Source organism: Pleurodeles waltl, chromosome 2_1 (assembly GCF_031143425.1).
Source record: "Pleurodeles waltl isolate 20211129_DDA chromosome 2_1, aPleWal1.hap1.20221129, whole genome shotgun sequence".
Lineage (NCBI taxonomy): Eukaryota > Metazoa > Chordata > Amphibia > Caudata > Salamandridae > Pleurodeles > Pleurodeles waltl.
Window position 1 is genome coordinate 49,931,054 of NC_090438.1, and position 22,588 is coordinate 49,953,641.

The window sequence follows — 22,588 nt, forward strand, 5'->3', positions numbered from 1 at the left end:
CTTTCAAGTGCTGCTGTGCTTTAAGCTAATTTATTTGCAAATTTCTAGAACTAATATTTTTTAAATTTTACATTTTCCTCAATATTTAAATAGTGAAGCACTTGTGATAAATAAAACAGAGACCCATAAGCATGTATTCAAATAACTGACATGATAACTAGGCAGTGACCTATGTAGATGTTAATATATATATATATATATAAAATATATATATGCATATAAAACCATAAATATTATATACATGTTTTAAGCAGTCCTGAAGAGTACATATTTTAAACCCATAATTATTAGACTTATTTGTACAAAGAAATACGCATATCTAGATACATACACATAATCAAATTATTAATGTTTATATGCACAGGGATATGCTGTACATTAGTGTTGGAGTATGAGTATATCAGATCAAGTCTCTGGATTGTTAATGAATAACAAGAGATCAGTCTTGGTAACATTCGTTTTTTAACAGTGCATATAGGTCCAACAGTTATGTACTATTTCACGTGCATGGAATGATGGCACAACTCTGTCGTACTTGTGTTACTTCTGGCATACATTGAAATGCAAGCCAGAGCAGTAGGTGATGCCAATGCTTGTTGGAGATTGAGGCCTGGTACACGATAGTGTGACTCTCTGGAAGTCACACACTGGACCTGTTGCTCTTAGTGTGGATGGCAAGGGTGAAAAATCTGACTGATCAGTGAGGTTGCAGTTAAGGAAATTCAGAGAGATGGGATCTCTTTGGAGAGAAGGGTTGTTTGGGTTTAACTTTATAAAGGATCTACAAATAGAAATGGAAGTGTTCTGAACTAGGGCTACCATAAGTGTGTTGATGGGTCACTGTGTGTCTGGTGTGTAACTAGTCTAAGCTAGAGGGATGTAGCGCTGTCATATCTCTGGGACAGGCTAAGGAAATAGGAGGTGTTATTGTATTGGTCGTTGCATATCTGAGTCATTGAAAGAAACATAGTGGCAGATTTTCAAGCCCCTTGTGCCCCTGGTGCGTCACTTTTCATGTTGTTCCGGTGGCGCAGAGTGCAGACCCACATCTACGAGGCCACAAAAAGCCACTTTGCGTGGCTTTTCATGGCCTCATAAATTTCTTGTAAGGCAACGTCACTGTGTTGCCTTACACTGCATCAGGAAGGCGTTTCATGGGTGTTGGAGTGGGTGCAGAAAAATACTCACATTTCTCACAAGGGCATCCAGTAGCAACGCCAGCCTGCTTTCAGTATGCCTAAAACATGCTAAGGACGCAAGATGTTACCACGGTAGCTCTTCTTGGCAACATTCACCTTGTCCACTGTGACAATAACATGATGAAAGGAGTAGGACATGGACTGCAAATCCAGGGGAATAAGATCAGGACCTTCTCAGAGAGGTCCAGGCTGTTGTGTATTATGATGACCGAGTCAGTGAAACTCTGGCCACCTTTGTGTGGTGACAACATAAAGAAGCAGCTGAATTACAGTTGAAGATGTCTTTTATTCATGAAATAAGGATCCCACGTCCACACTCCTGTCTCCATGAATTCCAAGCTGCGACTGAATCAAGCCGGGGTTGGAAACCATGGAGGACCTTTGCTGTGCAGGAGAACATGTTAGATGTAACAAGGATCGAGACGGTATCTCGATAACACATTAACTGTAAATACATCAAAAGTAAAGAGGGACAAAACATCAGCACATTACACCACTACACCTGGTGTGAACTGCATGCTATAAGTTTAAATCTTGACAGGTTAGTTGAGTACCACTATACCAGGGCATAGTAATACTGACTTGGTAATTGTAACACTTGCTGCCTGTCCAGAAAATGTTGAAGAGCTTTATGAAACACTACAGATAAACAAGGTATTATTAGAGTATGCAAATACCCTTCTGATGAGCCTTCCGAAAAATGTTTAGCCACACTAATACAAAATGGTGTTAACTTTATTATTCACACTCACAGTTGTGACCACTCTCCGTTGTGTCGCACGTCACTGTTTGAACTCTTCTGCCTCACCTACAAAGCAGTGCACCACTGCATGCCCAGCAGTCTAGCTCACAAGGTCCCTTCCAAAAGTAGAGTCAACAGACTGTACAGCAAAGATGAACCTGGCCTGAACAATCACTCTCTACAAAATGCAACACATTCTCTCACACCCTTTCACAGTGAACGCCAAGAGAATGTCAACTGCCCTTCCTCTACAAGCAGACTGCAACACATCCCTTCTCTCCTTCAGTAAGGGGGTAGAAACATTTATCTTACAGAGGTTCTTATAAGAAATATACACAGTTAATCACCTTTCTTCCAAGCTCATATAAAAACAAGCATTGGGAAAGAAGTGGTTGTAGAGGGGTGTGGCAGAGAATGTTATGTACTGGAGTGGCATAGTGCAGAGTCGAAGAATGGTAAACACTGGCGTGATATAGAGTAGAGTGGACTGGTGTAGATTACATTGGTGTAGAGTGTTGCAGCGTATAGTGGTGTAGTGTGTAGTGGCATTGAGTGCAGCAGCTATTAGTTTGGTTGCGTACAATGCAGCATTGTAGAAGGCAGTAGCATAGATTAGAGTGGTGCATAATAGAGTGCACTAGTGCAGAGTGGAGTGGTGCAGAGTTGAGTAGAGTAGAGTGGTGCAGAGTACAGTGGCACAGAATTGAGCGGCACATGGTAGAGTAGACTAGAGGGGTATAGAGTGTGGTGGCACAAAGTGCAGTGGCGTAGAATGCAGAGTAGAGTAGAGTGGCATACAGTGCAGTGGCATACAGTGGTGCAAAGTAGGGTAGCATAGAGAGGTGCAGAGTACAGTATAGTGTCATAGAGTGGAGTGCTCCATAGATATGAAGGTTAGAGTGCAGTTGCGTAGAGTGGCATAGAGTGTAATGGTGTAGAGTAAAGTGGACTAGAGTGCAGTGGCATAGAGTTCAGTGGTACAGAGTAGATTGGAGTGGCGTACAATAGATTGGTGTACAGTGCAGGGGCATAGAGTTGAGTGTTACAGAGTAAAGTGCATTGGCATAGAGTGTATTGTGGCATAGGGTACAGTGTTACAGAGTGTCGTAGAGTACAGCACCGTAGAGTGGAATTGTGCAGAGTAGATTGCGTGGCCTAGGCTAGAGTGATGTAGAGTGCAGTGGCAAAAGTGCCGTGGTGTAGAGTGGCAAAGAGTGCATTTGCATAGAGTATAGCGTTACAGGGTAGAGTAGAGAGACACAGCATTAAGTGGCATAGAGTACAGTGGGGTAAAGTGGAGTGGTGCAGAGTACAGTGGTGTGGAACGGTGCAAAGTGGAGTGGTGCAGAGTGGAATGCAGTGGTGTCAAGTGAAGCAGAGTAGAGTGGAGTGGCGAAGAGCGGTGTATGCTTGGTATGGTAGAGCACTACGATTACAGACAAAACATTTTCAATTGAAATGACCATTACATTTGCACAGACATACAGTTTTACTAATAATCTATACAGTGCGCAAACACAAATGTGTAGAAATTGATTCACCTAGGGTAATAAATTGTTTGATCATATTAAAAAAAATGTTTCCAACACATTTTCAAAATTAACAAAAAATGTGCTTCATTGTGTTCCTAATTCTGATATTTTCTTTACAGAAAGGGAGCAGTGGAAGGATACTGTAAATGTTTTGGCAAGGGAAGGGCCAAACTCAAGCTGGACTGTACAGCCTAAAACAAATAAAGCCAGCAAATGGAAAACAAGAAAATGTGAGCTACAAACCACATCACCAATGACAAGCAACGGGCAGAATGCATTCCTAGGTCAACTTTCTGAATATCCCCAAGATGTCTTTAGCAAACCAGGCAGATGTGCTGTCTGGTAGGCTGTGACCTAAAAAGGACCAGCAAAGGACTGAAACTCCCTAGGGTCCTGTGTGACAACCTTTTTCTCATGTTAACATTTGGGCAGATCTGGTATGTTTTCTGGTACAGGAAAGCCATATCATGATGCCCCTGGTCAGTGTTCTGCAGGAATATGGTTTGTTGTTCACTAACAGAAGTCTAGGCTCTGTTAGGGTTCTGGTGTCCTCCCAAAGTGGCATCATTTTCACCTTAACAGACTACACTACTCATGCTGAGACTAGGTAACGATTAACGGTTTGTGGCTTCTGATTCCAGAAATGGGTGCAGTAATTTTTACCTGAGCCTCACTGGAGGTGTGGGGGAGGGTGGGCTTAGTAAATGTTTATAGTAGGTCATAACTGGACCTTCTCATGCCCCTTGAGTACATGTTGCATGTGAGCACTTGGATACAAGTGAGATGGGTTATCCAGGTTGGGATACTCCCTGTAGATATGCAGTCCCTGAGGTCAGTGGGTGAGGTAAAGGGTTAGTGAATGACTGCTGACGGGCCCTAGCAAGCAGCATTCTGTCTTCTTGCAATCACTCAAGACTATCCTAGATGCTCAATAGTGTCTGTCCTCCAAGGAGGCCAAGACCTTCAGTGCCTCTGGCTCACTACAGAGGGTTTTTATAAATCTGGGAATAATGTCTGATAAAAATGTTGTTTATTACTCAACAGGGACACCCCTACTGTAGATTGAATAGCAGAAATAGTATGTTCATAAACCTATACTGAGGCAGAAAATGATTAAAACATTCTTCATTCACGCAAAAGTATTACATAATTTGGAATTGTAAAATGCACATAATTCCAAGTAGAAATAAAAATAAGTAACTGACGACATGTTTTGGTCTCCTTACAGTTTATCAGAGTAGTACAGCAGCGCCCAGGTTGAAACAAGGCACCCAGTCAAATCACTTTCATCGTTAAACTGAATACTGTGGCAACATATCAGTTTACAGTGTTTAATTTGTGCTTGTTGTTTTGGGTGGAGAGCACCGGCACTTATTTTTGAGAGCAGGCACTTGTTTTTCTGCATCAAGCATTTACTGCGAGCAAAAGGCACATATGGGAAAGACAGAGGAAGAGAAAAAAGAAAAAGCGTCACAATGGGAGAAAGCAGAAAGCTGCAAAAGTGAGCTGAAGGGACAGGGAGCGGCTGTAAATAGATTGAAGAGGCTGGAGATGGCTTCAGGATTACGCTACCTCAGTTGCAGCAGCCCCGCCTTTGGGCACCGGCACCGTTTTATTTACAAATTAAACACTGACTGTTTACATTTGAATAGCTAGATCAGGCTTTTTCTGCCACTTAGGAGTCGGAGGGACTTTCCTTCTTCAGGTGACCATATGGACTTGCATACAGGATTTGTTTTTGTATTTCAGTTTGAATGAAAGGCACACAATACTGCTGCATGGGTAGTCTTTGGCTAAAGCACCCAGTTATAATGCGACTGCTATAAACTCGGGTCTAACACTGATCTCACACCCTTGTTTTGGATTCATGCAGCATATAGGGTGGGTCATGAGAATTTTTAACTTCTGTTACTTTCAGTTCAGCCAGAGTTGGTTACATTGCTTTTCCAGCTAATTGACCTTGCTACATTTTAGTACATGATATTCAGAGCCCAAGTACCACATACATTGGGTGCATACTTCGGAGACAGTTGAGCTAACTCTCCAGGATATTACTTCATTGCATGGTCTTTCTTTGGGAATGTGTATTGCCCTGTTTTGTGCAATGGTTATCAAGTTGTTATGCTGCTGAGTTAACTTTACTAGTTTGTGCTGTGAGAGCAATAAACGTACTATACCAATTAAATAAACAGAAACTTAAGATGTGCCCCTTGTAATGCCGGCAGCAGCGCTTGAACACTATTGACAGGTGGTGTTGGGCATTTGCTGTCTAACTTATTGTAAATTGGCATCAAGCCCCAGTGCCAGGATGCCCACAGGTTTGGTAGATGGAAGGATATCTCGCCCCATCGCTCAGCAGCACACAGCAAGTTCAAGATCCCAGTACTTTATGGGGTGAACACAAAAGTAAACAACTTAACCTGATACTAGGTAAAGGCCTTTACATTTTATTTAATAAATACCAAATCCAAGTTGCACATTACAGATAGATAAGTAAACAGGTTCTGTGTCAATCCGGCAATTGTTGTCTGAAACAAGGCATATGTGAAAATCTAGAAATCTATTAAAAAAAGAATAAAGCAATAAAGAATAAAAATAGTAGACAATTATTTTTTTACGTTACATTAGGTTATCAATAATAAAAATCGAATGTTCATGATAAAGAGTGTAGTAATGATTAAAATATGGAATGAACTATTACCCTAACCTTAACTCTAACAATTAAACTGAAAATAACCTGCCTCTAAAAATCTAATCATTATTATTACATTTACCCTACCACATCCTTAATACTAACTCTTGCTCCATCCCTAACTACTCCACTAGCCCCAAGACTAACCCTATTTATATCTTACCAAAGCCATCACGTGTTCTTTTTTTGTTCATGGTCACCTCGATATTTTCAGTAATGTTTAAATGTACTTGTTTTTAAATGATCCTAGTTCTTCACTATTCCTTCTCATATACCCTCCTTTTCTATTAATCTTATTACATCGCTTTATTTTGAGGTCTTTCTTTTCACATAATGCCTCAAACCACCCTACATGGCTGGTGCCCACTGACTGTGAAATTTCCGTGGATGGGGAGGTGATGATGTCAGACATGAGGACCACGGGGGGCTCAGTCCAGAACATAGACTAGCGCGTGCAGCTTGGTCTTCGATGATGCAACCCGTGGACGAGAAAGGAGATCGGCATATGTTATTCAACAGAGTGGAGGGAGAATCTAACCGGAAATACTTAAAACGAGGAGGTGCCCAAAACATTGCAAATTTACACCAAATTCGGGACAAAAATTGTGAATGTCTGATGCAGCTTCAAGATAGACTTGAGCAGAACTTTGTAAATGTCAGGTCTCTAAATTCACTCAAGCATAAAACGGTATGGATGGAGAGTACATTGTCTGGGTTGCTACAACGTTTTCTCAAGTTAATGTTTGTGAATCACTACACCAATATTTAGATTAACAAACAGTTTCTAGTGCCTGGCTTGGGAGAGTTGTTCGGTGCACCTTAGAATTCCATTACAGATAGGCACTAATTTAGTAACATTTGCACAGCATCACATCTCGATGTGCCAGAACCATACTGGAGATGTTGAAGTCCAAATGCAGTCCCCTGAGATTTGTTGACAACTGGTTGTCCTATCAGACAGCAACAGAGTATTCTCTGTCTCACCCCAGTGCTATTAGCTTCTTTCACAGTTCTTGGTCACCCAAGTACTTGGCCTTCTAGGAGATTGAGGTCATGAGGTGGTTATCTTCCATGTGGTGCTCTTTGTTCCACACTTCAGCGTTTCAGAGTCAGTAGTGTTCAGCCAACCAGGCCACTGTTGCCCCAACATAGTTTGAAACAAGGAGAGGTCCATCTGAGCATATAGATGCTTTTTCTACTGGAAGATCTGACTATCACCCACCCTGTCCTCTCATGCCTGTACCCACTCATGGGATGAAGGATAGCCTCTTCTACTCTTCCGGTAAACATGATGCTTCTCACTGTAGAAACAAATAAGACAGGCCCAGCGATGGGATAAAGACAAATTCCAATCAGAAATTCAAGGATGTTCTGGAAGAGATAGTATGGCAGACAGCCATCGGGCATGCGAGGAAGCCACAGACACATGTTCCTGGCAGACAGCGATCTGCATGCGAGGAGGCCACAGGCACATGTTCATGGCAGACAGCAATCTGCATGCGAGGAGGCCACAGGCACATGTTCATGGCAGACAGCGATCTGCATGCGAGGAGGCCACAGGCACATGTTCATGGCAGACAGTCATTGGGCAAGCGAGGAGGGCACAGGCACATGTTCAGACAGTCATTGGGCAAGCGAGGAGGGCACAGGCACATGTTCATGGCAGACACCCATCGGGCACATGAGGAGGCCAGAGGCATATGTTCATGGCAGACAGACATTGGGCAAGCGAGGAGGCCAGAGGCACACATTTGTGGCAGACAGCCATTGGGCACGTGAGGAGGTCACAGGCACGCGGTCATGACATGGCAATTGCTAATGAGTGTGTAGTCTTTAAAGGGCAAATTTCATCTATCATTTTTGTAGGCAAATACATCTATACAAACTCACAAATTAACAACTGTCTCTTTTCCACTGGAAATGTGTCAGAGAAAAGCAAGGAGGGAGGAAGGTGATGGATACCAAATGTTGGGAAAAAATTCACCCAAGTTATATTCGAAACTAAAATAAGTTGATCCACGGATGTTGATTCACCAGAGCTCCAGTTATAATGGAAGGTGACATCAAGTGCCCTTTGATCCTCGCTTGACTCAATGAATACACAGGAAGTTCACAACATTTTTAAGCTTGATTATGTGTTATCACAAGAAGATACAGCGCTCAGTTTCTGTAACGCAAGGCATCACTGTAGGTGACATCACAGAAATGGATGATTAAGTATTATGTTGAGTTAACTGAAATACTCTGAAATGTCATTGTAGCACATGAAAATACTCAAAAACAAATAAACGAAGGACTATTAACCCAAACCCTATGGAATTGTTCCTAAAGAATGCCAGAATTAGTGTTCTTAGAAAACATGGCTAAGATACTCATTTTAAGATTACTGCTAGTAAATAGTGTACTAACTTGGTGAATGTGGTTTTTATGTAACACGAAGGTGTCCTAAGAGCGCCATACTCAAGCATCAGATTTTATTACACAAGGTCACACTAGTTTTCAAGTTCGAGGAGATGAAGTCATTTGTCCAGAAACACAGAATGTGAGACTGATGCGAGGACTCAAACCTACGGCCATATGTACAAACACATTTTCCCATAGACACAGAATGGGTAAAACCCTTTGCTACATCTGGCTCCTAGTTCCCTGTTCCAAAGTCAGGATCTCTGGCCGCTAGGCAGTATCTTCTCACCAGGTAGACGGGGCCAGCATCCGCTGCTACATCCTGGGATGACTCATACTAGCAGCAGAGTCAGTTATTCTACCATTGCTGTTGGTGCTCATATCCAGAGGTGGCCCTGATGCTGAACGGGGCCTTGTACAAACAGGAAGGCGCAGATTGGGCCATGTCTTTTATGTGTCAGAAGTGTAACAGCACAGAATGCGCCCACGTTTTAAATCTATATTCACCCTCTCTTAACAAACCTACTATTGCAGAGATGAGACTGAGATGTGGACTGCTTGCGGTTCTGGAGAGGTATCACAAATACCACTAAATTGGTAGACTTATTATAACCAACATATACTTTCACAAAAGTAATATTTCCTGAACATATTTTGCTGGGTGATGAATTGAGCAACCTTGAAACCTCTGTGTTAGAAATGGGGATACTGGTTCCCTAAGCCAGGCAGAACCCATCACTCTAGTCAGGGCAAGTCAAACTACACGACCTAAATTAACCTGTGCTCACCCTCTGATAGACTGACACAGAGCAGGCCGGCATAACTTAGAAGGCAATGTGTAAACTATTTGTGCAACTCACAAAGTAATAACAAGGACACAACAAAAATACTCCACACAGGTTTATAAAAATAGTGTTTATCTGATTGAAATAAATCCAGTTAGTATCTCTCAAGATAGTAACTTTTTAGGTAAATCAAAAAGCAGTGTTTAAAATGGGGCTCATCTTAGAGCCTTTACGTAATTAGTGATTGTGTTAGCTGCGAGGAGTGCAGTGAAAAGGTTTCGGGACCACTTGGTCCGGTCAGAGTAGTTAGGCCAAATGAAAGTGAACTGGCATTAGCTGTGAGGAGCTCAGCAAAATCCTTTAGACCACTCGGGTCTGGCGGTAAAACAAAGAATCTGTACTGCTGGATGGTGGGGCTGCTGGACAGTGAGTTGTACTGCCGCATGGCTCCGCAGCACAGATGGGGTGGAGCAAGCAGCAGGTGCTGTTGGCGGTTTCATGGAGAAAGGCATGTGCACGCTCAGAGTGCCGAGGGTGTCTGACCGACCGGGAGGGACACCTACTTAGGCCAAGACGGGAAGCGCTGTTCTTCCGACGCTCATTCCCAGCAAGGAACGCTCCTCCTCTGGAGCTTGAAAATGGAAGCGCTAATTCCGCTGGCAAGCAGAGAACAACAAGGGCTCACTTGAGTCACTTGGTGTGCGGTGCAGAGGTGGGGCACCGCGCTCACTCTGAAGGTGTGCCGGCCACGCTCCTACAACTCAAAGAGCTAGTCTTGGTCGCAGGAGTGCAGGGCTGAAAGCATGAGGTCTTTGATATCCTTGAGACCTCGAGGTAAAACAAAAGGCAATCCAGAAAGCCCTTGGAGAAACTCTGGAGAGATGATTAGTCCTTGGGGTGCAGAGCAGAGATCAGCAGGGCAGCACCGCAGGGCAGCAGTTCCTGGGAACAGTCAGATCTGTCAGAGTGGCGATTCTGGCACACCACAATCTTTACTCCAGCAGAGGTTCCTTGAGTCCTGAAGTCTACTGATTTAGTGGGTCAAGGGACCAGGTACTTACACTAGAAAGGGCCTTTGATGTGGGGGAGGTCTACAAAGAATTTCTGTAGAGTGCTCTGGTCCCCAGTTCAGCCTCGGCTCCAGACTATCAGTAGGGGGTAATCAGGCTCTTTGTGAGGGCTCTGGTCACTACCCTTTAAGATGTAAGTGTGAGCCCTTCCCAACCTCCTTCCCAGGAAGACCTATGAGTATGTAGATGAATGCAGATGTAATTGTGTATCCTGGGTTGTGGGTGTCTGAAGGGAATGTACAAGTGTAGCTGTCACCTAGCCCAAGTCAGATATGTATTGGAGATAGGCTGCAGGCACACAGGGCAGAGAGTGCAGAGAAAAGTAGCATTTCTAAAATAGTAATAATAAATACGACTTTACCAGTAAAGAGGATTTATTATTAACATTTCAATGGTACTAAACATGATGCAGCTACTCCTCTAAGATAAGGAATTACAGATTAACTATATTACAGGGAATTCTCAATGCTGGTCTATGAGAGGGGCAGGCCTCGCAGTAATGAAAAATGACTTTAGGAGTCATTACTAGGACATTAAAAACTTACAGGTACATGCCTCCCCTTTTGCTTACATGGCACCCGGCCCTATGGGCTACCTAGGGCATACATTAGGGGTGACTTATACTTAAGAAAAGGGGAGTTCTTGGTTTGACAAGAGGTCTTAGATGCCAAGTCGGGGTTGGCAGTGAGACTGCACACATATGCTCTGCAGTGGCAGGCCTGAGACATGTTTACAGAGCTACTTAAGTGGGTGGCACAATCAGTGCTGCATGCCCACTAGTAGCATTTAATGTACAGGTCCTGGGTATATGGTATACCACTTGACAAGGGACTTACAGGTGAATTAAATATATCTATTGTGTATACACCAATGTTACCATGTTTTAGGGGAGAAGCACATGCACTTTAGCGCTGATCAGCAGTGGTGAAGTGTTCAGAGTCCTAAAGTCAACAAAAAGATACAGCAACAAAACAGGAGGTAAAGACGAACAAGTCTGGGGTAGGACCACCATACGTATGCCAGGTCTAATGCTCTATCTTAAAGTGAACCTCAGCTTTAGGTTTACAGCCTTAAAGCATGAACCAAACACACATATAAATTCCTATCCGTCTTGATGATGCTAACACAATTGATGCGGTTTAGTGAACAGCCACACATAAAAAAGTCATAAAACAGACAACTAACTACCTACAGTTTTGTTTTTACAACAGCACTTATTGCTCACACATTTCCAAGGACGCCCTGTTTCTTTCAAAAGTCCCTTTCACCAGAACCACATCACACTACTATAATATAGGCTTCTCTTGGATCTTAGCCAATAATGACCAACAACAGACACCAAAGTCTTGAGGACACCGCAGCCTGTGTACACTGGCACTTTCCTAAGTGGCGAATGTGTCAGATGCCTTACTGCAGAGAGTATCTGGGGGCAACAGACTGCAGGCAGCCCTAGCACTGCTTGATGTGCTAGTAGTTTCTGCCCGTACCCATGGCTGCAGTCTTTGCATGTTGCACCTACTCTAAAAAGAAATACTGGCAGTACTGGTGAATCACTCACAGCTCTGCCATACACCTTACTAATGACCAGCAGCACCCACCCACTGTTCTTTCAGTTCTGGGACACACAGGCAGCTCTGTATTGCTCACGCCTAACATGAAACCACCCCCCAAGCCCTGCTGTCCTGCGAAACTCAGGCCTCACCCTAAAGTGTTTTTCACCATGGCTTATATGCGGGAAACATGCCAGTCTTGCATGAAATTGAAATGTATCACAGACATGTCAGAAGTATGGTGCTTTAAAAATGTAGTGCAGCAGCAAAATTAATATATATAGGAGGAAATAGAAAAACTTAAATATAAACACTCAGTGTTACTGGCATCAATTTAGCCTGCTGTAGCGGGCTATCCCGACCATTAAAGGCCCGCTCCAGCATTAAAAGCCCAAGTGGGCCTTTAATGGCCGGTATAACCCAGCTACGGCCTATGAGGCTAATAATGAGGGCAGAATGTTCTAATTAGTAAAACAAAGACCTCGGAAGCCAGAGCACCAAAGCCTATGTTTTCCAGCTCTTGCTGTGAATGTTCTACAGCTAACAGTGCGCACAGGACCAATGGCTGTGAAAGGGGGCTGAAGTCAGCCCCTGGTTCTCCCATGGCTCAGATAAACTGTTTTATCTTGTTCAGCCTGGCCAGGGAGATCCAGGAGCTGAGCAGCATTCGCGCTCCCTCCTGCCAAGGCTCAGGTGAGTCTGTGAGCTATGATGGGTGGGGGAGGCTCCGGAGCACCACAGCCTCCGCCTTTCGCTCTCCCTTGCCCACGCCATATACTTGGAGAAACAGGGAAAAGAGAAAAACAGAGGCTGTGGACTTGAACATTGAAAGGTTGAGGGCAGCGGGCCTTTATCAGTTTATACAGCCTGCCGCTGCTTCATTCTCTTCAATGGAGCTACCAACATTCCCATGTTCTCATAATGTGGTTCCAAAATCCCTACTTTCTGTAAATTCTGGAAGCGGAAGTCACAGGACCACAACAATAGCTATAGAGACACAATTTGTATTTCTTTCTCCTGTGCAGTCCAATCTGAACAGTGGCATGGCAACGTCGCCATGGGCCGGGGTGCCAACAAAGAAAATGCCCCACCACCCATCTATTGCATGAGTTGTAAAATACAGTTACAATTCGGGTTCAGTGGGCCTCTATGAAACAGGGCACATGGTGCCACTGTACCTGCTGCACTACAGATAGCTAACCCCATCGGGCTCTATATAAAGACTGGGCCCTTCTTTTTGCAAAGGTCATTTTGTAGGTCTAAAGCAGGAGTCTCCAACGTTTTCTGTACTAAGAGCTACATATGTTCAACAAAAGTCATCCTGAGTGACTAACAAATGGGGTTGTTGTTGTAATAGTCACCACGTCGGACAAGGAAACATTAGTGGACGCCTTCTACAAGATTGCCAGTATCAGGGACCTCAGTGCATCAGAAACATTGAAAAAATGCTTCTCGTGGGTGACACATAACAGACCCAGCTGCAGTGCCCGTATCACCAATGCAGACACGCTTGCGGCATTACGCAAGGGTGCCGGCGTTGGCGCTGGCAGCGCACAGTGCGCCAGTGCAAGGAGGGAGCAGAGGTGCACCATTTCTTAGCAGAGATGGGACATTTCTCCTCTGTTTCACACAACGTAGCACAGCAAATTGCCTTGCTTCATTACCCTGCGTCAAACATGAGTAAATCTGCCCCTTGGTACTGTACTAGAGAGGACAGTACTAAGCCAGCCAACAAAATACATTGATTTACTTCATTAATGTAATCTGCACCAGAGGATTCTCTGCCAAAGGAATTACCGCTGTGTTGTAGCATGGTAATGGTAATTCCTATTGCGAAGAATCAATATACTTGAAAGGGAAATCACTTTACCATTGCTCTTATGAGGATTTTGCAGTACCATTAAGAGCTAAATCAGACCCAAATTCTGCATCTGATGACAAGCTACTGTACATTCCTTGCCATGTTCTATAATTTGGTCAGTCTATCTGCTGGACTTCCTTCTACTTTCTTCTCTGTGGATGGCTGATAAGATGAAGAGGCCACTCTGTGGCCCCTGAAACTCAGGGACGTTGATGGCCCCCTTTTTTTCAGATAGAGACCCATGCCACAGAGCAGAACGAGGGGAACCAGTATGGCTACCAAGAGATAGCTAGGACTAACTGGGTGAGGACAGAGCCCCATCTGATTACTGTCCACTCTTGCGAGGTGGACTCCACTCATGCGGTGTGGCACACACTCCACTTCGGCCAGATCAAGCACATTCACTTTTGCTGCCTGAAGGCGCTCCAGCCAGGCAAGATGGCAGCATTTGAGGGGGTTGCCACTAATAAACAGGGACACCAATGTGCCAGACAAGCTTTCTGCCAACTGGTACTGGAACAATTCCAGGCGGTTGTTACGCACGTTCAGCCATTCAAGAGGTGAACACTCAAGGCTGGGTGGCAACAGGTCCATCTGGTTGGCCGACAAGTCCAACACATGCAGTGTCTTGAGGCAGGGGATCCCTATGTCACTGGAGTGTAACTGGTTTCCCCTAAGGGAGAGTGTCTGTAGGGAAAGTTCCAACCCACTAAGTGAGTCCCTGTTCAAGACCAGCCCTTCATTTTCAGAGAAGTCCAATGAGATCAGAGTGGTTTGGTTGAACGTGGTAGGAGGCACTACGCTCATTCCATTGGCACGTAAACTCAGGTGCTTAAGGCTGGATAGGCCAGACAAGGATGTACAGCTGGGATCCTCCCTTTTTGCGTTTCTGTCCACACAAAGCATAATACTGTTCTGAGAAAGATCCATGATCTCAAGTTTTGGAGTAACCTCAAAGAGCCAGCGTGGTACTACTTGTATGTCATTACCTTGGAGATTCAGGTTTCTCAAGGACTCAAGTTTTAGCATATACCACGCCAGCTGCCTGACATCCCCCCGTAGTGATGGCGTGCTGCCAGTCGTGGAGTCGGGGGTGAGATCCTGAAGGCAATTCATAGCCATGTTCAGAATTTGGAGCCTGTTCAAATTACGAAGAAAATGAATCGGGAAGGAAGTCAGCCTGTTCCAGCTGAGGTCTAAGTGCTTTAGTGATGCTAACGCAGTTCTTCTGAGCATGATATAGGACAAGTCATGCCATGAGGTGTCATCGTACCACAGTGCAGTGTCAGAGAGCTCCTCTTCGTCTGCTGGGTTGGGCTCCAGAGCACCCATGCGGTTGCCAGATAAGTTGAGGTGTTGAATGCTGTGTGCTATGGGCAGTGCTGGAAAGCTGCGCAGGCGGTTGTGGCTCAGGTCCAGCACCCGGAGCTCATGGTGTTCTTCAGTCTCACCGGCAACAAAGATCTCCAGCGCATTGGAGCTCAGATTGAGAATCCGCAGCTGTGGGAGACTGAAGCGGGCAATGCAGCGGAGGTGGTTCTTAGCGAGGATCAGCTCATGCAGTTCCACCAAGCTCTCGAAGGTCCCCGCATCTATCTCCAGAACAAAGCTGCTGGTGAGGTTGATGATCCTCAGATGTGGCGCTCCACGGAACAGCTCAAAAGACAGCTTTGGCATCTTGTTCCAGGAGAGGTTAAGCTCTTCTAAAGATGTTGTGTTGGCCAAGTAGGAGGCTGCCATCTCACTGTCCAGGTTGTTTGCTGAGAGGTCCAAAGTTTTCAAGCTGTGCAGTGACCTGAATGCTATGCTGTTCGATAGATGCTCCCTGTCGAGGAAGTTTGACGCCAGGTTGAGGGACTGGAGCTGTGGTGCTGCTCGAAAGGCCTCTGCCTCTATGGTGATCAAGCTGTTGTAGCTGAGAGTCAGGTGCTCCAATGCATGCAGAGTTCCCATGGCCTTGGCACTTAGGGTCCTTACAAAGTTTTGGGAGATGTCAAGAGTCTTCACATCAGTCCACAGGTCATGGGGTAGGTAGTGCAGGTTCTGACCACGGCAGATCACTTTAGTCCTGGTCTGCAAAGAAATGAAGACAAAGAAGAGATAAAGTTCACAGTCCCTGCACCACAGTGAATAAATTAGGCATATGCACCTGCTCACTTTCAGATACATGCTCTTCATGTTAATGGGAATTCCCAAGTAGATGGTTGCATAACCCAACGCATACACACCAGTGCCTATGTGTGACGCTTGCATGCTGCCTGTGTGATACTTTGCATAACTCTTTATTGCAATAGGTTGGACATCAAAAGTGGTGCAATTCTGAGATCTCCCCTGGAGCTGTTATCTTTGCATTCAGGTACCTGTAGTTCTGTTGTTGAATGAGAAATCTCACAACTGCCAGAATTCATTGACTGCATGTCCTACTCACACCTTGCATGGGACAACAGGACAAGGTATCTCTGAGCTTGTTCTCTGTAAGGTCACAAACTACTTCCCTGCATCCTTCTGTGTGGCCTAGGTACCAAATTCATTAGAAAGCAGTGAGGAGGGAACGCTTTGAAGCAAAGCCACTGCCTGAGGTTTTATTTCAACCTACCTTAAGTGTTCCAGGGCATGTGTCAACAGCTCGTGCACTCCGTTTTTCATCTGACACTGTATGGTTTGTTTAGTGTTTCCCATCAGACATATTTAACTGAACAACAATGCAAAGCATACAAGCAAGACCTGATAGTCTAATTCCACTGCACATGGGATAACTCATGACGCTCATGTGCCCCCGTGTGCAGCCTTCTCACATTATTTTACATTCAGGCATTAACTTTTCAGATGTAACCCTAAGTCTAAATCCAAAAGTATGTAATGTCTGCACGGCGGGTGATTAGGTACTCCAGCTTCTATTTGTATCCTTATGCAGACAACATCTCTCCCATCCCCTAATATGACAGCGGGCACTGCTGCTGCTTCAAACCTGGGACTCTGTTACACATAGGGCGCATTGTCTCTGTTTGCACCAGGACACACCTCAGAACAGGTGCACCGAGCGCAAACAAAGAAAATGAGCCATAATACATTGAATGCGCTGCCCCCAGGGAAGCCGTGAACTCGCACTACCCTGGGGGCAGCGCATTCAATTGGAAAACGGAGCGGCTTTGAAGCAGTGGTGCGTGTTTCACTGTGCAGGCGGCAACCCTGCACTTTTAAGGGGGGCTAGAGATCCCCTTGTAGGCGGGTGTCTTGAGTGACTGCACCTGTCTGCAGTGGGATGTGACCCCCTCCAGAGGACTGCCATCAAGGGGCGCACTGTCAGTGTTCCTCCTGACAGCTTCTTTGCTTCTGCGCCCGCGTCTATAATATGGTGCAGGGGTAAAGGCAAAGGGATTCCCTCATTTGCATGAGGCCACGCCCCCATGCACGAGAGAACACCCTCTGGTGATAGTGCTGCCGCTGCATGTGCACCAGCGCTATCTGTATTACAGAAAGAGACGCAGAAGCGTTTGCAGCCCTTTATTTAATACCAAAGTGCCCCGGGCCACACAGTGGGCGCACCTGCCCACTGCACCCCCAGGACATTTTGTATAATAAGGGCCCTGGATGGTAAAAGTCTCAGAGTGGATGGCCCCCAAGAACCTGAAAATGGATTCCGATACATCAGGTGCTTGGCTCCTCTCCCTCCACTTTAGTTTGGGTCACCTGCTGGTGGCCTTCGCAGCAGGGTCTCTTCCCTCACAGACAACAGTGCAAGCAGATCAGGGGTCGCATTACAGAATACGGCACACTCTCATTGGTTGCGCTGGGCGCACCTTTCAATAGGTGTGCTTGGCGCAAACAAGGAGAGGGCGCCATATTATATTGAATTTGGTACCCCTCAGGGCAGCTGTGAACTTGTGCTGCCTCGGGACAGTGCATTAAAAAGAAATACGGAGCAGCTGTTTAGAACCTTCGTCGTGTTTCTCTGTGCAAGCGGTGCCCCGTCTGCACTTTTAAGGGGTATTAGAGATCCGCTTGCAGGTGGGTGCAGTGAGTAACTGCAACCTCCTGCAAGGGGATGTCTGAGGAGCCCATTGGACCCCATTCACCCCCCACTAGAGGGCTGCCATCAGAAGGCGCATTTTAAGCGCAGTACCTTTGTGTGGAGCACTTACAGTCCACTGTTAAAGGCATGTTTGCCTCTGCCAAGAGTCAGTAATACGGCGCAAGCGTTAGAGGCTAAATGATTCCCTCCCTTGCATGAGGCCACGCCCCCATTCAAATGATTGAACGCCCTCCAAGTATAGTGCTATATGTGCACCAGCACTATCTGTATTACAGAAGGGGCCGCACAAACACAATACAGCCCCTGGTCTACTCTTTGAGTCTTCACTTTCCTTTAAACCTCCAATTCATAGAGTTGCTTCAACCCATGTCCATCATTTGAGGACCCTCAAAAAGATCCTTTAAATTCTCTGTATTACTGAAGGAGGGCTTGGCCTTCAAGGTACCCTATCCCCCAGGCTACACTAGATAAAGGCAACCGCGTTCACTCAAGTCTCCCTGACGTCTTCTTAAAGCCCCTACTAGTGGTTCACAATGCTGCAGTCTTTGCTCTTCTGTTTGCCCCCCCCCCGAATGTCTCCCATGTCAGGCACACCTGGATTGGTGGGAATTTCTTTTTACACCTTGCTGTTCAGTTGAATGAGGTCCCACTTAGTGTCTGATTTTGATTTCCTACTGATCACCTTCATGTCCGCAAAGTGCTGAAAACTCACTCATTTGCCCTTCCATGGCTATGACTGAGTACCAGTGTAAGCATGCAGTTTATAATCAGGAGACATAAGATGTCAGCGGCCTTGCCATCTTTGAGCCACAGTCGCTTTATTAGATGGAACTTGCTGAAAGGGTGAAGTAAATGCCCTGTGTGTGTGCTGTGCGGAGAGATGCACCAGCCTTCCACCAGCTTCCCTCCAGAGGTTAACCACAGTCCAGCTGCCAGCATCACCACATCCTGCTTCAGAAAGGCTCCAAAGGAGGAGGCCATATCCCGGTAAGGGGACCACCTCTGTAGACATTGCATTGTCATCCTCACGCACTTCCTGTTCTCACCACAGTGTGGTATAAACTGCATCTCTATCTCCGACCAGATGTCGGAGAGCAGAGGCCCTAACCCAACACAAACTCTAGATATGGACATCCAGTCACCAAAATAGCAGAGGTAGCAGAAGCCACATCTCATAGCCTTTGACCTCCGAATGACATCACAGAATTGACACCATATCCCAACCTTAACCCCTCAAAACCCTCCCATTTGCAGCTGAGAAGTTAAGAGAACAGCAAGGAGTGGAAACCACAGGAACTAAACAAGGTGTAGCGGCCAGGTGTAGTAAGGGCAATGCCAGGAGTAGGTTAGCACCTACTATACCTGGTGGACACTATGGGGGTCATTCCGACCCTGGCGGTCCATGACCGCCAGGGCCGGGGACCGCGGAAGCACCGCCAACAGGCTGTTGGTGCTTCCTGGGCCATTCTGACTGCGGCGGTAAAGCCGCGGTCAGAAAAGGGCAACCAGCGGTTTCCCGCCGGTTTACCCCTGGCCCAGGGAATCCTCCAGGGCGGCGCTGCTTGCAGCGCCGCCATGGGGATTCCGACCCCCTTCCCGCCATCCTGTTTCTGGCGGTTTTTACCGCCAGGAACAGGATGGCGGGAACGGGTGTCGTGGGGCCCCTGGGGGCCCCTGACCTGCCCATGCCACTGGCATGGGCAGTGCAGGGGCCCCCTAACAGGGCCCCATAAAGATTTTCAGTGTCTGCTTTGCAGACACTGAAAATCGCGACGGGTGCCACTGCACCCGTCGCACCCCTACAACTCCGCCGGCTCCATTCGGAGCCGGCTTCATTGTTGAGGGGGGTTTCCCGCTGGGCCGGCGGGCGGCCTTCTGGCGGTCGCCCGCCGGTCCAGCGGGAAAGCCAGAATGGCCTCCGCGGTCTTTTGACCGCGGTGCGGTCATTCGGCGGTTCCCTCCAGGCGGGCGGCTCCCGCCTCCCGCCGGGGTCAGAATGACCCCCTATATCTCTACCTATGCCTGCCTTGCTGAATGAAGGGTGCCAACTCAGTGGCTTGTTATTGGCTGGTATCTTTTGAACTGTAGCCCTAGGGTAAAGGAATGATTTACACCACATGCATACATAGATAGGGGCAGATTTACTAACACCGACACAAAGAGAGTTTCCGTGAGGTTTACGATACATTTGGTCTGGAGTAGTGCACGGCTGATGTTTCATTAGGAAATCAACAGGAGTCTTTTCAGCGCTGATCTAATATTTCTTTATTCAAGAGGTAAGGAAGATACCCATACCCAGCTATTGCCGCACGTAGGAGCTATTAAACCCATCACAACAGGATAAGGAGGGCATGAACAGAGTTAAACCATAATACGCAACCTTGTTTTTCTTTGGTCCTGAGGAAGCCTAAATTTAACATGGCTGAAACACGTTGACCTTTATAATTTAAAGGAGTCTGTGTGGATAAAATGAACATTGGAGTGATTCATTTTCAATGCAAGGAGCGAGTAAATGACTGAAGAACCTACTCCCTGCTATTTTGGACTACTGCTAGGTGGATTATAAACTAAATAAGTAGATAAATACATACATCTTTAAAGACGTACATTGAGGGACAGTGCTAAACAAACACATCTGTTTTGCATTTTTTCCATTTGTACATTGTTTAAATATGTATATAGTTATGTGAAACTAAACTAGAAAATGTAACATGTATCTTTCTATTGGTCATTGAAAATAAATGACATTTAACCTGGAGGAGACCGTGATCTACTCCGGCAGACAATAACTGATAATGTCATTGTTAAAGAATACTCGAGGTTTTGATCCTTCCCATCATTCTCGAGTCGGTCTTTAACACTTGAATCAGTGAGTGAGAGAGGCAGAGTGCCATGTGCTATTCATCGAAGTCTGGAGAGAACTTGTTAGTTAAGTTTGTGAACAGAAAAATTAGGAGATTCCCAAATATCTTAGATTCCCACCAGCTGCCTCATATCGAGAGAAATACTGTGAATGCCTGGAGCATCTTCAAGGCGGACTTGAGCAAAACTTTGAAAATTTCAGATCTCTAAACTTGCTCAAGGCAGAGTACTTTGCCTGGTTTGAATGCAAAGTTCTTCCAAGTTAATGTTTGTGAACTGACACACCGATACTCAGGTTAAGAAATGTTTGCTAGTGACTGACTAGGGAGAGAGGTGTTCACAGCACATGACAATTTCACTATATAGATTGGCACTAATTCACTAAAACGTGGACTAGAGATTCAGAAGGCTGAAAGCTTAGGAGAGGCTCAAATCACATGGAATCCACTGAGGTTGGCTGGTGACTGAAGATCACCGGTGGTTGCAGCATCAAACACTAACCAGCACCTAGGCACCACTTACTGTACTACTGAGGTACATAGAATTGTCGCACATTGTTCGACATAACTCGAAGGAGGATAACAGAACGTGCTTACCTCCCCCCCACGCACTCCTCTTCCATCTGACGTCGTAATTTTAGCAGGTTTGATTGACGCACCCGTGCTCACAGGAGCTCCTCAAACCTCCAAACCTACTTCATATACCCTGCCCTGACCGAAGCAGTTCTTACAAATCTGCATGATGAAAAGCATTCTCCCCTTAGACAAACTCACCCTCAGAAATGCCTTCTATGTCAAACACGGTTTGCAAAGTCTGTTACTCCTTGGATTACTTAGATCTGCAGCCCACTGTACGTTTATTGGGGCGAAACGTTCTCTTTCTTTAAGTGCACCTCTTCACGTCCCATTACTAGGGCAGTCGCGAGAGGAGGGATCAGGGCGCGTAATCCCCAGACCATACTCTTGGTTGAAACCTTGTGCTCCTGCTGCAAAAATAATGTATTTGCTTGAAAGCAAACCTGCCTGTTTTTTAAGGAGGAGGCTACTAATCAAGGCCACACCACTGGATGTCACAGATGCAAGCACTGATGCTTTCTATTTTCCCTGGAGGATGCTTTGTTCGTAATACTTGGAAGGACGTTGACATGGGCCATGCAATGAGTTCTTGCATGCCGCCTTACTCTGCACTCAACTCATATCCCGTTGTCCACTATCTCCTCCACCATTTTCACTTCCTTTATGTTTCTTTACATGGAGATGACCCACCTAAAAAAAAGCTTAACACTCATCTAGCCTTTCCTCCCTCCTCCTCGCTTCCCATGATTCTCTTTCCACTGCACGTTACTGTGTAACAGACATCTATGCCAAACGTCCTGCTGCTGATAGGTTTCTCCAAGTGAGGAATAGGTACATGGTTGAAGAGAAAGGAACAGAAAGCCATGGATCTATAGATCTTTAGAGGGTTCCCATCCTGGTACTGGATGTGTGAGGACAGTGCTCACTTGAAATAAACAGATTACTTACCTTCAATAACTCTCTTCTGGTGGACACTCGATCTAACCACAGATTCCTCACCTTTAGAATATCCTTAGGTGCTAGACTGGTTCCAGGGAATTCTTCAGTATGCACCTGTGCACCAGTAGAGGTTCCCATGTGGCTCCAAGGTGACACTGTGCTGCCCCAAATATATGAGCGGAACTGCATATAACTGAAGCTCCTGCTTGTTGATGTCAGTTTCTTGTAACTTTCTCCTCCTGGGTCTTCAGATGCAGAGCACAGAGCACATTTTCGGTGACAGTGTGCTGATCTTCTAACTTGGGATGTTTTAAGATGTTAAGGAGGTCACTCCAGAAACCAGGG

At 45.8% G+C, this 22,588-nt stretch overlaps 1 protein-coding gene across 1 annotated transcript in view; it reads right to left on the reverse strand.

The window, feature by feature from the left end:
• Nucleotides 1-256: 256 nt before the first annotated feature.
• The window catches only part of LOC138261187 (transforming growth factor beta activator LRRC32-like), a 39,974-nt gene continuing 17,642 nt past the window's right edge, over nt 257-22,588 (reverse strand). The window contains exon 2 of the mRNA XM_069209919.1: nt 257-15,907. Coding sequence (XP_069066020.1) covers nt 13,940-15,907 — 1,968 coding nt within the window. The 3' untranslated portion in view covers nt 257-13,939. The remainder of the gene's footprint in view (nt 15,908-22,588) is intronic.